Genomic DNA, 12,640 nt, shown 5'->3' with positions numbered 1-12,640 from the left:
TTTCCACACCTGCTTTGCAAAGACACATTCCAGGAGGAGGTGGTCTCGCTGCAATCCTGACCTACTGCGGTCAGGGCGAAGCTGATCAAACCAGCACTTGTTGCTGAGGTGATTCTAGGTAACTCTTGCACGCTCATCTCCCATCTAGTTAACACCACTGCAGGAAAGGACGAATCCTGGCGCTTCTTGCTGATTTCCGCCTCAGCTTTAAAAAAAAACCTTCATAATTGTCAGGGAGAATCTGCACCACTTCACACACACACACCATCTTTGCATGGGGGACAGTAACACACCAATCATTGGCAGCCAGACATACATCACGCCTGCCCCATGCACCACCCATCAAATCCATCCACCGACCAATCAAAACAGTGCGCCCAGACAAAAACTGCATATTATTCTAGATTGTTTCACATTCAGCAACTAATCAACTATTGAGGCGATTTAGTTCTTGCAGCCTTTTCCCAGCCTTCCAAAAATGGTTAGAAAGCATACATATTTTTTTTTTAAATTTCCAAAATATACTTTATTCATAAAAATCTGTAAAAATTACATTGCCAAACAGTTTCCAAACAGCACCAAAAAATACAAACATTGCAAAGGAGATCAGTTTCCTTCAATACTGTCATGAGTTTCTTCCCAACCCTTCCGTTTCACAATTGTCATGTCAATTACAGTTTTACATTTACAGCAATTCAGAATATTAACGATACAGTTCGAGGGGTTTCCCATGGATCCAGCCCCTCAGTCCAGCTTGGTGGGGGAACCTTACACTGTGGCCTTTCCCCATTGAGCCTTTGCTGCGGCTGCCCCAAGCTTTAGTGCGTCCCTCAGCACGTAGTCCTGGACCTTGGAATGTGCCAGTCTGCAACATTCGGCGGTGGACAACTCTTTGCGCTGGAAGACCAGCAAGTTTCGGGCAGACCAAAGGGCGTCTTTCACCGAATTGATAGCCCTCCAGCAGCAGTTGATGTTTGTCTCGGTGTGCGTCCCTGGGAACAGCCCGTAGAGCACAGACTCCTGTGTTACAGAGCTGCTTGGGATGAACCTTGACAAAAACCACTGCATCTCTTTCCACACCTGCTTTGCAAAGGCACATTCCAGGAGGAGGTGGGCGACCGTCTCTTCCCCTCATATGTCCTTCTTTCCAACGTGACGCTGAATTCTGTATGTCCAGTGCACTGTGCTGGAGAACTAATGGGCGGGACGGCTCATATTAAAGTGACGGCTCTTCCAAAAATAGTTACAATGTCGACCAGCTTGGAAATGGCATCTGGAGCTCCCCAAGTCGTACAGATCACCAGAAACCTCCAGCACCAACTCGACTCACCTCCTAGCATCGACATCAAGGCTGCTGAAGATTGCTTCGTTGTCGATTGTCAGGGAAACAGAATACATTTCCCAGCTCTGTATGGAGAGGGGAAAGCGATCCTGGTTTTCGTCAGGGTAGGAGAGGCAGGGGAAAGCCGATCGGCTTAGGTCTGGTTCAGGGGTTATATATGGATAGAACACAGTTCAGCAGTTGCAGAGACACAAAATTACCTTCTTAAGTGGTGGAGATTAATTTAAAACGTATTTAAAAAACGAGGAGGAGCAAGAGAAAATAAAGTGGCGATCATCATTTGTTTTGTGGATTTCCCACAAATTCAAATTTCTGAGGTAGAATCTTGCATCTGAATCCTTAGTGTGTTTTTCCTATACAGGTGCTGAATGACCTGTGTATTTTCTGCTTGGATTTATTTCCAGTATTTTATTTTATTTGAGAGAGTTTAGGTTAACAAAATGCAAACATCAATATTTGTTGAAAGTAAAATGCTTTTTAGAAGGAACCATTGCACCAGTAGTTATTGATCTACGTTAAGACACATGCTAATTTATTAATCTATTCTGTTTTATTCAGACCTGACATGAAATGTTGATATTTTTCAGCATTTTCTGTGCTACACTTGCAAAGAGTATGTGGAGGATTTAGCAAAAATTCCACAGAAATATCTGAAGGTGAGCACAAAAGACATTTTAGAGCTTCTTTCCCTCTAAGTTTGCTGATATAACTTGATCACAAATGCTGAGTTCTGGCAATCAAGCAGATGAAAAAAAATTAGTATACAATCCCTAAGGCTGCAATGAACCATCCAACAATCGGCAGGAGAGCTACCATGTCTCTAGGATAGGAGAATATTTCAATTTGAAAAACAATTTGCAAAGATGAATCATTGTTTTACAATTAAATTGGGGTTACTATTGGTGGGGGTAGAATATCTCCCTCCCCAAAGAACAAGTATCCATAAACCTTAGGTGATCAATCACTATATTTAGCCATTAGTACATGGCTCAGGATGATTTATTCTTACATCAACATTTGGGAAATGGGCAAGTGAGGAAGATTTGTGTGTTGACCAGAGAGTGACAGATTTTCAGGCTAAAAATATTTGGATGATGTTGAGAGGGAAGTAAAATGTAGTGTTTCATAATTATTGAGCACATAGATTTTTTGGGAGAGAGCCAAACTACATTAATAAAATCAATTACATCAACTGAACTTTTTCAGACTAATGAAGTAATTTGAATTTTACTCATTTTGGGTCAGTCGCTTTAAAAGGTGCACCTCCAATGATGGTTAATTGAGCATAGTCAGTCAGTTGTTAAGACATATACTCAGGAATGTCAGAGGATCAATCCCCAGTCTGTTAACTTAGCTCAGGCAGTAGCTATGTTGTCGTAGTTGGTCTCTGTATCCCTGGGTTTGTGGAAGGGAAAAAACCAACAAGGATTCCTGCTCCTGATTCACTCTTAGTATGAACTGTCAAAAGTAGTGTGTGTGATCAGACAAGTACACATTAGGGCTCAGTTGTGATGCCACCTGCTACTAAATAGCCACAGTTCACACACAAATAAGGTGAGGTGAGCATGAATGGTACCCATACCCTAGCAAAAAATCTTCACTGGATGAGGGGAGAAAATTGAAACCGTATCCCAGCAGGAGTCACAATCATTGGGAAAGAAAGGGAGTTTAAAAAAAAAAATCAAAAGGGGAGAAATTTACCATATCCAAGCTTAGTGATAGCAATTAGTTCTAACATTTTTTGATTTGCTTCACATAAACACAGTCCCTGGTTTCCCTGTTATGCTAAAACTCAAAATAGTTTTACACTTTCTTAATCACGACTGCCAATTCTAATGGCCTCGGTGTTGGTATCCAGTCTTGTTAGTTGCTAAACTTTAAACCATCTGCTGTATTTGCTCTCAGTTACATGAAATTGTAGTTGCAAGATGTCACTAGTACTGTGTCAATTGAAGATTACCCAATTACTTACTTTGTCTTTTGAAGGATGTTGGCGTCAGGCTAATAGTTATTGGACAGTCCAGCCATCACCATATTGAGGTACGTATAACTCCTGTTGTTAATCAGTTCACCATTAAAAAGGACATTACTTGTGTATGCACTGCAGTAGAATCTACCATTTCTGCGGCTAGATAATCATACAAGTAGGAATACAAGGAAAAGCTAGATAACTACATGAGGGAGAAAAGAATAGAAGGATATGGTAATAGGGTGAGATGAAATAAGGTGGGAGGAGGCTTGTGTGATTAGGCCAAATGACTTGTTTCTTTGCTGTAAATTCTATGTAAATGGGGGTGGCTGCTCAATGTTTTCCTTTTGAGTGGAGTAAGAGGGAAATTGAAGCCTAATCTGTAATACCCAGTATAGTGTTTTGAAAATTGCATTGTGCAGTTTGTCCACTTGGTGACTGTACACATGAGCCAGCAAAAGGAAAGTGAAAGTAAAAAAAAAAAAGACAAATCCATTGTGTTTCAACAGCATACTGTTTTTTTTAGTTTTAGAGATACAGCACTGAAACAGGCCCTTTGGCCCACCGAGTCTGTGCCGAACATCAACCACCCATTTATACTAATCCTACACCAATTCCATATTCCTACCACATCCCCACCTTCCCTATATTTCCATACCACCTACCTATACTAGGGGCAATTGCTAATGGCCAATTTTACCTATCAACCTGCAAGTCTTTGGCTTGTGGGAGGAAACCGGAGCACCTGGAGAAAACCCACGCAGACACTTCATTAGTCTGAAAAAGTTCAGTTGATGTAATTGATTTTATTAATGTAGTTTGGCCTTTTTCCTTTTGTCATCTGTGATTGCAAAACCTGCTATCGCGCCTTCAAACCACACATCCACTTTTCCCAATGTGGGAATACAGATGATGGCTCTGAATGCACATCAAAAGGTGGTAGGCTGGACATAGAGAATGCCATATTGATCAGCAATACAGTGAGAATGCATGATCAAGGATCGCATTCCTTTCAGAGGAAACATCTCTGCAATGATCAGAGATTAATTATTTTTTGAATTGGATGGTTATTTTGGAGAGATCAGTGTGTGTGTATGCATGTACAAGCTTCCTGTGTGTTTCTAACAGTCTCCAGTTTAAAATGCTGTCTAAAAAGTAGACCAAAACCTTCCAAAAATCAAAATCCATTTTCTATTTACCTTGTCATCATTGTGGTGTTCTCGGGACCGGAGTAAGGTTTAGTAAGAGATATGAGAGACAGTTTACTTCCAAAAAGGAAGTGAACATACGAATTAGGAGCAGGAGTAGGCCCCTCGGCCCCGCTATTCAATAAGTATCATGGCTGATCAGATTGTAACCTCGGCTCCACATTCCTGCCTACCCGCCATAACCTTTCACCCCTTGCTCAAGAATTGATCTACCTCTGCCTTAAAAATATTTAAAGACTCTGCTTCCACTGCCATTTGAGGAAGAGAGTTCCAAAGAAGAATTAGAAGATATCTTTGAAACACTTACATCTGAGCAAAATCACTACGACTCAGCAAAAAAGTGTGCCGACAACCAACTTTACACCCAAGAAAAATACAATATATAAAAGTATTGTCTTCCGATGCACGAAGCAAGAAGAGGGACAATTGAACAATATTACACGCGATTGAGGAAACTAGCAACCAAATGTGACTTTGGTGATGTTGAACAGAAAATCAGAACACGAATAATCGAAGGCACACTGACATCGGTGATGACATTCTCATCTGTGGCCACACTGAACGTGAACTCGAGACATGCCTACAACATCTCAGAGAATGATACCTCACCTTGAACAAAGACAAGTACTTGTTTAATGGAAGCAGAATTGAATTCTTCAGTCATGTGTTCAGCAGTGAAGGAGTATCACCTGACCCAGGGAAAGTTGAAGCCATTGCAAATGCTGCGGATCCTACAAATGTGCAAGAAGTTCGGAGTCTGCGAGGACTCATCATGTACTGCACCCGTTTCATTTCTGACCTTGCTACACTGTCTGCCCCTACGCGATCTGACGAGAGACCACCAAATGGGAATGGAATAAATCACACAAACAGGCGGAACACGAGATCAAACGACGTTTGACAGCAAGCTGCACAAATGCCTATTTTGATTCTGAGGAAACCACCCAGCTAATCATGGATGCAAGCCCAGCTGGCTTAGGTGTAGTTCTCATGCAGAAAGACAAAACAGGTAAAGCATCAATTGTTGCAATGGCAAGCAGATCATTAACGTCCGTAGAGCAAGGTTATTCGCAAACAGAGAAAAGCACTCTCAATCACATAAGGTATCTTACACTTTCATCTATACTTATATGGAAGTGAATTTAAAGTAATAACCAATCATTGACCACTAGTGAGCTTGTTCAACAATCCACATAGCAAACCACCCACTCGAATAGAAGGTTGGATATTCAAACTACGAGACTATGAGTTCCATGTTGAGTACCAGCCAGGCAAGCTCAACCCAGCGGACTACATTTGGCGATATCTGCTGCCGACAGTCAGTCCTACTAGTTGTGAGGAAAGGGTTGCCAAACAACATCTTAACTATGTAAGCCTAAATGCGATGCCAGTCGTTAAAACTAGCTGACATCAAAGCAGCAACAAAACAAGATGAGGCTTTGCAATCATGTATGAAGGCTATAGAATCACGAAACTGGAAAGATGTGATCGAGAGAGCGTCTACAAATGCAATTGTTCACGCACTACAAGGTCTTCACAATGTCACAACCACATCTGATCTCGTATTACGCAACAACTGTATTGTCATTCCTCACTCATTGAGGGAATATGTTGTCAAAAAAGCACATGAAGGATACCAGGAATGATCAAAACCAAACAACTCCTTAGGGAAAGGGTATGGTTCCCAGGAATTGACTGCATGGTAGAGCGCAAAATCAGTGTTTGCCATATCAGGCAACCACAATGTCAAATCTTCATGGCCCTCTCAAGATGTCCGAAATACCTCCAGGACCATGGATTGAAATTAGCGTCGACCTCGCAGATTTGCCCAGAGGTGGACACCTGCTTGTTGTCACCGACGACTGCAGCAGATTCCCAATCGTGGAATTAGTTATGACAACTTCAACAAAAGCAATCATCCCATAGCTTGACCAGATCTTTGCCTGGTTTGGAATCCCTCAAATGGTAAGAAGTGACAATGGACCCCCATTCAACAGCAATGAGTTCAGTAAATTCATGAACTACCTAGGTTCACTCATCAAAAAAAAAAATCACACCCCGTTGGCCAAGAGCGAATGGAGAAGTCAAAGGATTAAGCAAAGCTAGAAAAAAAACGATACATGCAGCTACAGCTGAAAGCAAGTGGTGGAAGCAAGAGCTATATCTCTTTCTTTGTAATTGCAGAGCGACTCCTCACTTGACTACTGGAGAACCTCCAGCTACACTCATCCTTGCACATCCTACGCGCACGTCTTCCTGAGCTTCCCTGCGGAGCTAATGATCAACATGTATGCGAACACGATCGAATGAAAATAAATGCAGAGTGAAACATGAAATTTAGAGCTACGCTGCTAAAGCCAGGAAATAAAGTACTTGTGAAACATGGTCATGTTGGAAAACAAACAACCCCTTATGACATCCAACCATTTGTTGTGACCAACACAAAAGGATCAATGATCACTCCTAAGCACCATTCACAAATCATCGCACGAAACACATCATTCTTCAAAGCACTGAAAACACCACTCTCGTAAGCATTGAATTCAATTCCGACATCTCGGACGAAGGACGTGATTCAAATGAGACTACACCTGATGTCAGACTATATCCTACACGTGAGAGAAAATGTTCATTATACTTAAGTGACTGTTACGAAGTGAACTGTTTAAGTTTATTGTTTACAGTTTTGTAAACAAACTATTGAAACATGCTACGCCTCTCATTTACTAAGAATGGGAGGGATGTAGTGTTTGGAAAATTGCATTGTGCATTTTGTCCACTTGAGGCTACTATACAAATGAGCCAGCAAAGGAAAAGTAGAAGTAAAAAAAAAAAGAATAAAAGAAGAATCCATGGTCTTTCAGCAGCATACTGTCTCCGTCTCATATCTCTTACTAAACTCGGCTAAACCTCACTCTGGTCTTGAGAACACCACACCTAGTATTTAAAAACAAACGCAAGACCAAAGTAACTCAAATTAGATATTTGTTAATTTTTTTTACATAGCAATCCTTCCAGTATAAATGGAACAATGGCAATAAATCCATATATGTGCTTTTGAATGTTTGAATCAGTTTTTGGTACCAGTCTCAGCATGAACAAAATATTAATATGTGTATTCTAGTTCAGATGCAAGAAACAGCTTGCGTTAAGGTCACAATGATAAGGCTGTTAACCTGAAGCAGCAGATTATATGTTTTGATAGCAAATATCATTTTACTCATAGGGTTTCTGCAAACTAACTGGATATACTTGTGAGATTTATGTTGACCCAAGACGACAGATTTATAAAAAATTAAAAATGAAGCGAGGGGAAACATTCCACCAAGCAGGTAAAATATTGGTTTTATATACTGTTTTGTGATTATTGCACCTTTATGAGAGGATATGTACCCACCTTTTCAATATATTTACTTCCCTCCCTGGGCTTGGAGAACACATCTGCTGTGGATGAGAGTACAGGGAGAGGACTGGATCCTAGAGTTTATTAATGATGTGTTTTAATAGCCAGGAGAAAATACACAAAAATCAAGTGGTTGATGGCTCTTCTGTGAATTTTGTTCCTCCATTCTTGTGAACATAGTGAGGAATGGGAACCTTTGCTGATTTTATTCCTTCCTTCCCTATCCAAAGAACACTGAGTAACACCTCCAAGGGTCCTTGATCAGACCAACTAATTCAGCGCCTACCAGGATTGTACTTTGAACCTTCCATATATGTATGGCTCAATACCGCAAAGAATACTGAGTCATTGTGGGTAGCAGATCAGTTTCCTTCACATTTTAAAGAAAAACTTATCAACTGGATATACAGATATTTTTACTGAACAAGGAACAGATGGAAATAATTATAATCAAAGAAAACTTAACTGAGCAAGTTGATTGTTTATAGTTACCATTGAGTGTGAATTTGTTGCTGCTGCATTTTTCTAATTTTCGTGTCCTACCAATAATTAGCGAGTTGCCATATTTTAATGCTCTGGCAGTATAGACAGCATTTTATAGTCATGATTGCTAGCATGGAGAAGGTGGAATTACTGTTAAGTGATAAATTGGACCTGTGCTCCAACAAGTAAAATATATTTGTTGGCCCTCCTGAATGCTGTTTAAACATAAAGAGGGTGATTTTAACCCTATCTGGCAGACGGAACCTGGCCAAGTGGGGAATTGAAATTGCCAGGTTATTCACCCAGGACGAGTGGAAAATGGGATGTTAAAAGATACCAGGAAGTGAAAATACCCCTACCTGATTTCTGCAACAGTGTGTGACTATCCAAGGTCACCTCGCTTAGGCACCCAGAGTTAAATCCAGATCATAGTTGGTGTTGTAGCTCACTCAGGACAGGACTGTGGCTTTACTTTTTATATGAAAAGATAGTAGCAATAATGCTGATCTCTAGCTTTCCTTGTGTCTGTTGAAGTTTAGAAAAACAAAGTCAGTGATGGACAGTCCCTGAATACCTTATTTTGCTCTTTTAATGGAACTTCTCACTGTAAACATTAGACCCAGGAGAAAAAGAATTATGTAGCAGGGAGTGGAATGATATGCACTTAATGTTAAGACAAGTAAATGAAAATTATTATTGTAGATCCTGAACAAGGAACCAATAACATTTCAGATAAATTAAATGCCTACATTTTTGCTTACTTATTAATTTGTTTGCACCCAACCTCTTTTGAAGACAGCAAATTGAAGTGCAGTCCCTTGGATGTTGCACTCCAGTTCTTCACCCTTGAAACTAATCTTTATGTATGAGCCTCGACTGTGAGCATCTACAGGCTATTTGACACAGGCAGAGTTGTGCTTGACCCTACCTTCACCTGATAGCCACACATTTGTACTTGAAGTAGGGTTTGCTAGATTAGCAATCAGAAATGGGAATTCCAATTGAACTTTTTCTTTCAACATGGGGCTCTGAAGTCCTTTTTTTTTTGCTGCTTTAGTTGAGCTCGGTTAACTCAGAACAGATCAGCGAAAGAACTTAGATGCTTCCTGATTTGAATAGCTTGGAGCCATTCAGTAAGGTACATTTACCCAGTAGGCCAATAAGGAAGGAAATAAAAAATAATTTTTAAATTAATGGTTTATAAATAGCCTTAATGAGGTGTTGCAAAACAATAGAATTTTTAAACGAACCTTTATAAAAATGTAAATAGCCTTAATAAGTTTTACTCTATAATATCTATTGTTTATGGTTAGCTTGATAATAAACTACCTTATTGGTACCATTTGTGTGCTTTGGCTCCCAAGGACAGTAAGTGGATCTACTATGCTCATCCTCTGTTCAAAGTGACACTTAGGTTTCTTTTATCAGGAAGCAGTCCCCACGTCAAATCAAGCATGCTGATTGGAATCCTTAAGAGTATGTGGTATGCAATGAGGAGCCCAGCATTTGACTTTCAGGGTGACCCAGATCAACAAGGTGGAGCTTTGATCGTAGGTCCTGGTGAGTTCAGTTTGATTTCTTGAGAAGGTCTAGTTGTTGGATTTTTTAAAAAAGCTTTTTCAGATGTCACAGTTTTGAAGAACATTATTCAGGGAAAACATCTTTACTGATTAACAAAAAAACCCTTCAAAATGTACATACATCTGTTGCATGGAACGACTTAAGTTATTGAACAACTTGGTATCACTGCAAAATGAAAACTTTTACTGTATTAGGTTCTGTACTTTAATTTTTAACTCATGGATGATTTTAGGAAAACTGTTCCTTTAAAATAGCATTCGATATTTTTGCTGAAAACGTTCTGATGTAAATTTTTCCCCTTCACCCAAACAATTTTTTTCTTAAAGTATTAATTCATGCTTAATTGTGCTTCCATAGATACTAAACCTCACAAGGTACTTCACCTAAGTAGCCATTCTTAATGTGAGTCTAAACCATGAGCAGCATCTTTGACTGCAAGAGCCATCACAGAGAAAACTGCTCCTGTCCTTGCCCAGTATTCACATATATACTTTTCAACAGGAAGTCACTGGATAACAATCAGAAAATGTGACTGATTTTTCTTCCTCCCCATAGCCCAGGGATACTGGGGCCAATTGTATTGCCCCTCAAACTGAGATCAGGTAACTAGCATAGACCAGAAATTGAACTTTGGACTTGATAGGTCTTTATGGCTTAGTTCTATATTATGTTTTAGTTGACATGCCAGATTTGAAGATTTACAAAAATGGATTTTATTGGATAGGAAGCCTTACTAAACATATCCATTATCTATTTTTATCTCGGCAGGAGATGAACTTCACTTTGGGCATCTTGATTCCAATAGGTTGGATCATGCACCGATCAACTTATTGTTACAGCTGGCTGGAGTTCAAACAGTGGACTTCACCAATGAAGCACAAACCATTGACATTTGAAGAAAATGAAAACAATGCAGGATTCTGTTCAACTCACACACATATATAGCTCCTAAAACTACTACAGTTTCTGTATTTTTAACTAGCAGAAAGCAAGTGTTTTCAACAAAACTTATCGAACTGCAAATGAGCTGTTTTAAAAACAGATTAAATAGTTTAACTTATTAACTTAATTAGGGTAGATCTTTTCATATCTATGCTCTGGCGTGAGGCACAGATCCAGAATTCAGGCTTGGCCATCAGTGGGCCCTGCAGGATATTCTATCCCTGGACTGAAAATCCTGTCGTGCTTGCAGATATCCATGTCCGAATTCAAGATATTCACTCTTGGGCCATGGATTTGTAGAAAGTTAATCTGTTGATTCCTTTTGACTTTTTAAACAGAACTTTTCAAACAATTTGTACAATAAACAAAGAAGATCTTGATGTTACCTGGGTTTTTCCAATGTAGGGTGGAAACCTTGGTGTTGGAACATTAGGAAGTATACAGCTGTGATAGATCAAAATTGCAGCACCAGAAAACCATGTGGAAAGACCAATAATAGCAAATAAGCCTTGATTTAATAATTGGTATTTGTTTAATTATACTAAATCTAAATTAGTTTGGTGACTCTGTATCCCTCTATATTCTTTTCCCCTTCCCAAACTTTCTGGTCCCCACAAAGAAGTGTTATCCACAAGACTTATTACAATTACTCCCAGATTTTAACCTGTTTAACCTCTTGGGCTAGAACAGGCAAGCCTGCCTCATGAAAATAATCCCTTCTCCCTGTGCATTACAGGGCCTGTTACCTTGTTCCTTTTAACGCTTGCAAATTCACTGGAGAAGTTAAACATTTTCAAAACTTTTAAAATTCACTATCAGGAGCAATTAAAAAAAATCCTAAATTACAGAACTGCTGAATTTGAGTCTTAACAATGCTGGACTTGTTATTAGACTGGTAATTCCCCATACCTATATATATATATAGCTGAAATAGACATCTGGGATTGGAGTATAAATTTACAACCCTTTACTCTGGCAAAAACTACACAATGAGTTGGCGCAATTGGGACAGTTTTCTAATGTTGCGCATGCGCAGGCTACAGTGTCAGGACACACTGTTTCTATTAGCTTGTTAGGGAGCATTGCTTACCAAGAGCAAAGTTTGGAAATTCCAGCGTTGTTGCACATGGTTTTTCTGATTGGTAAGTAGTTTATGAGCATGATGGAATTACCAATTTGTAGCCTCAGAACTTAAGGCTCCTATTGGCAAGGCAAAGTCTTCAAATTAACCCACATTTCCCATGTTCAAAATTTCCTATGGATAAGGTCATGGCTCCAGTTCTGCTGATGAATTTTCATTGAAAACTTTAGTAATTAACATTGCTACATCATAAGACTTAAAACTAAGTGGCATCTGAAACAATCAGAATTTCCTCTCATACAATCTCGTCCAAAAGATGATCAAAACGACAGGTCGGCACATTCATCACCCACACTAATTTATAGTGCCTGCATTCACATTTCAGAAGGCTATTATCACCCTTGAGAGAAGAAACTTTAAAAAAAACTATAACCGGTTTTTAAGTCTCTATTTTAACAGTTATTTTTCCAGGCGGACCATCTTTTTAATGAAGCAAATAATACAGTATAGGTTTAGTACAGTGCTTTGGCCATTTTTTTGTTTGAACAGTTATGAAGGAAAAAAAAGGAATCAGCTCAACTTCCACTTATCTATCTTGCCCTTCCCTTCTGCCGGCCTCCCGTGTGGCACG

The 12,640-nt window shown here is 39.5% G+C and overlaps 1 protein-coding gene across 1 annotated transcript; it reads left to right on the top strand.

Annotated features, from left to right (window-relative positions):
* The first annotated feature begins 1,248 nt into the window (after positions 1 to 1,248).
* prxl2c (peroxiredoxin like 2C) lies at positions 1,249 to 10,882 on the top strand. The gene is made up of 6 exons (XM_068029016.1): positions 1,249 to 1,446; positions 1,930 to 1,998; positions 3,329 to 3,382; positions 7,746 to 7,851; positions 9,834 to 9,965; positions 10,755 to 10,882. Exons 1-6 carry the CDS (start codon positions 1,249 to 1,251, stop codon positions 10,880 to 10,882), a joined length of 687 nt encoding a protein of 228 aa, XP_067885117.1.
* The last annotated feature ends 1,758 nt before the right edge of the window (positions 10,883 to 12,640 follow it).

Source organism: Heterodontus francisci, chromosome 4, assembly GCF_036365525.1.
Source record: "Heterodontus francisci isolate sHetFra1 chromosome 4, sHetFra1.hap1, whole genome shotgun sequence".
Classification (NCBI taxonomy): domain Eukaryota; kingdom Metazoa; phylum Chordata; class Chondrichthyes; order Heterodontiformes; family Heterodontidae; genus Heterodontus; species Heterodontus francisci.
This window is presented reverse-complemented; position numbering and strand designations above follow the sequence as displayed.

Excerpts from the sequence above, each read along its gene's own strand:
- prxl2c (XM_068029016.1), top strand. The coding sequence starts at position 1,249 with ATGTCGACCAGCTTGGAAATGGCATCTGGAGCTCCCCAAGTCGTACAG. Across the intron at positions 7,852-9,833 it reads GGAAACATTCCACCAAGCAG|GAAGCAGTCCCCACGTCAAA; the intron begins GTAAAATATTGG and ends TTCTTTTATCAG. Across the intron at positions 9,966-10,754 it reads AGCTTTGATCGTAGGTCCTG|GAGATGAACTTCACTTTGGG; the intron begins GTGAGTTCAGTT and ends TTATCTCGGCAG.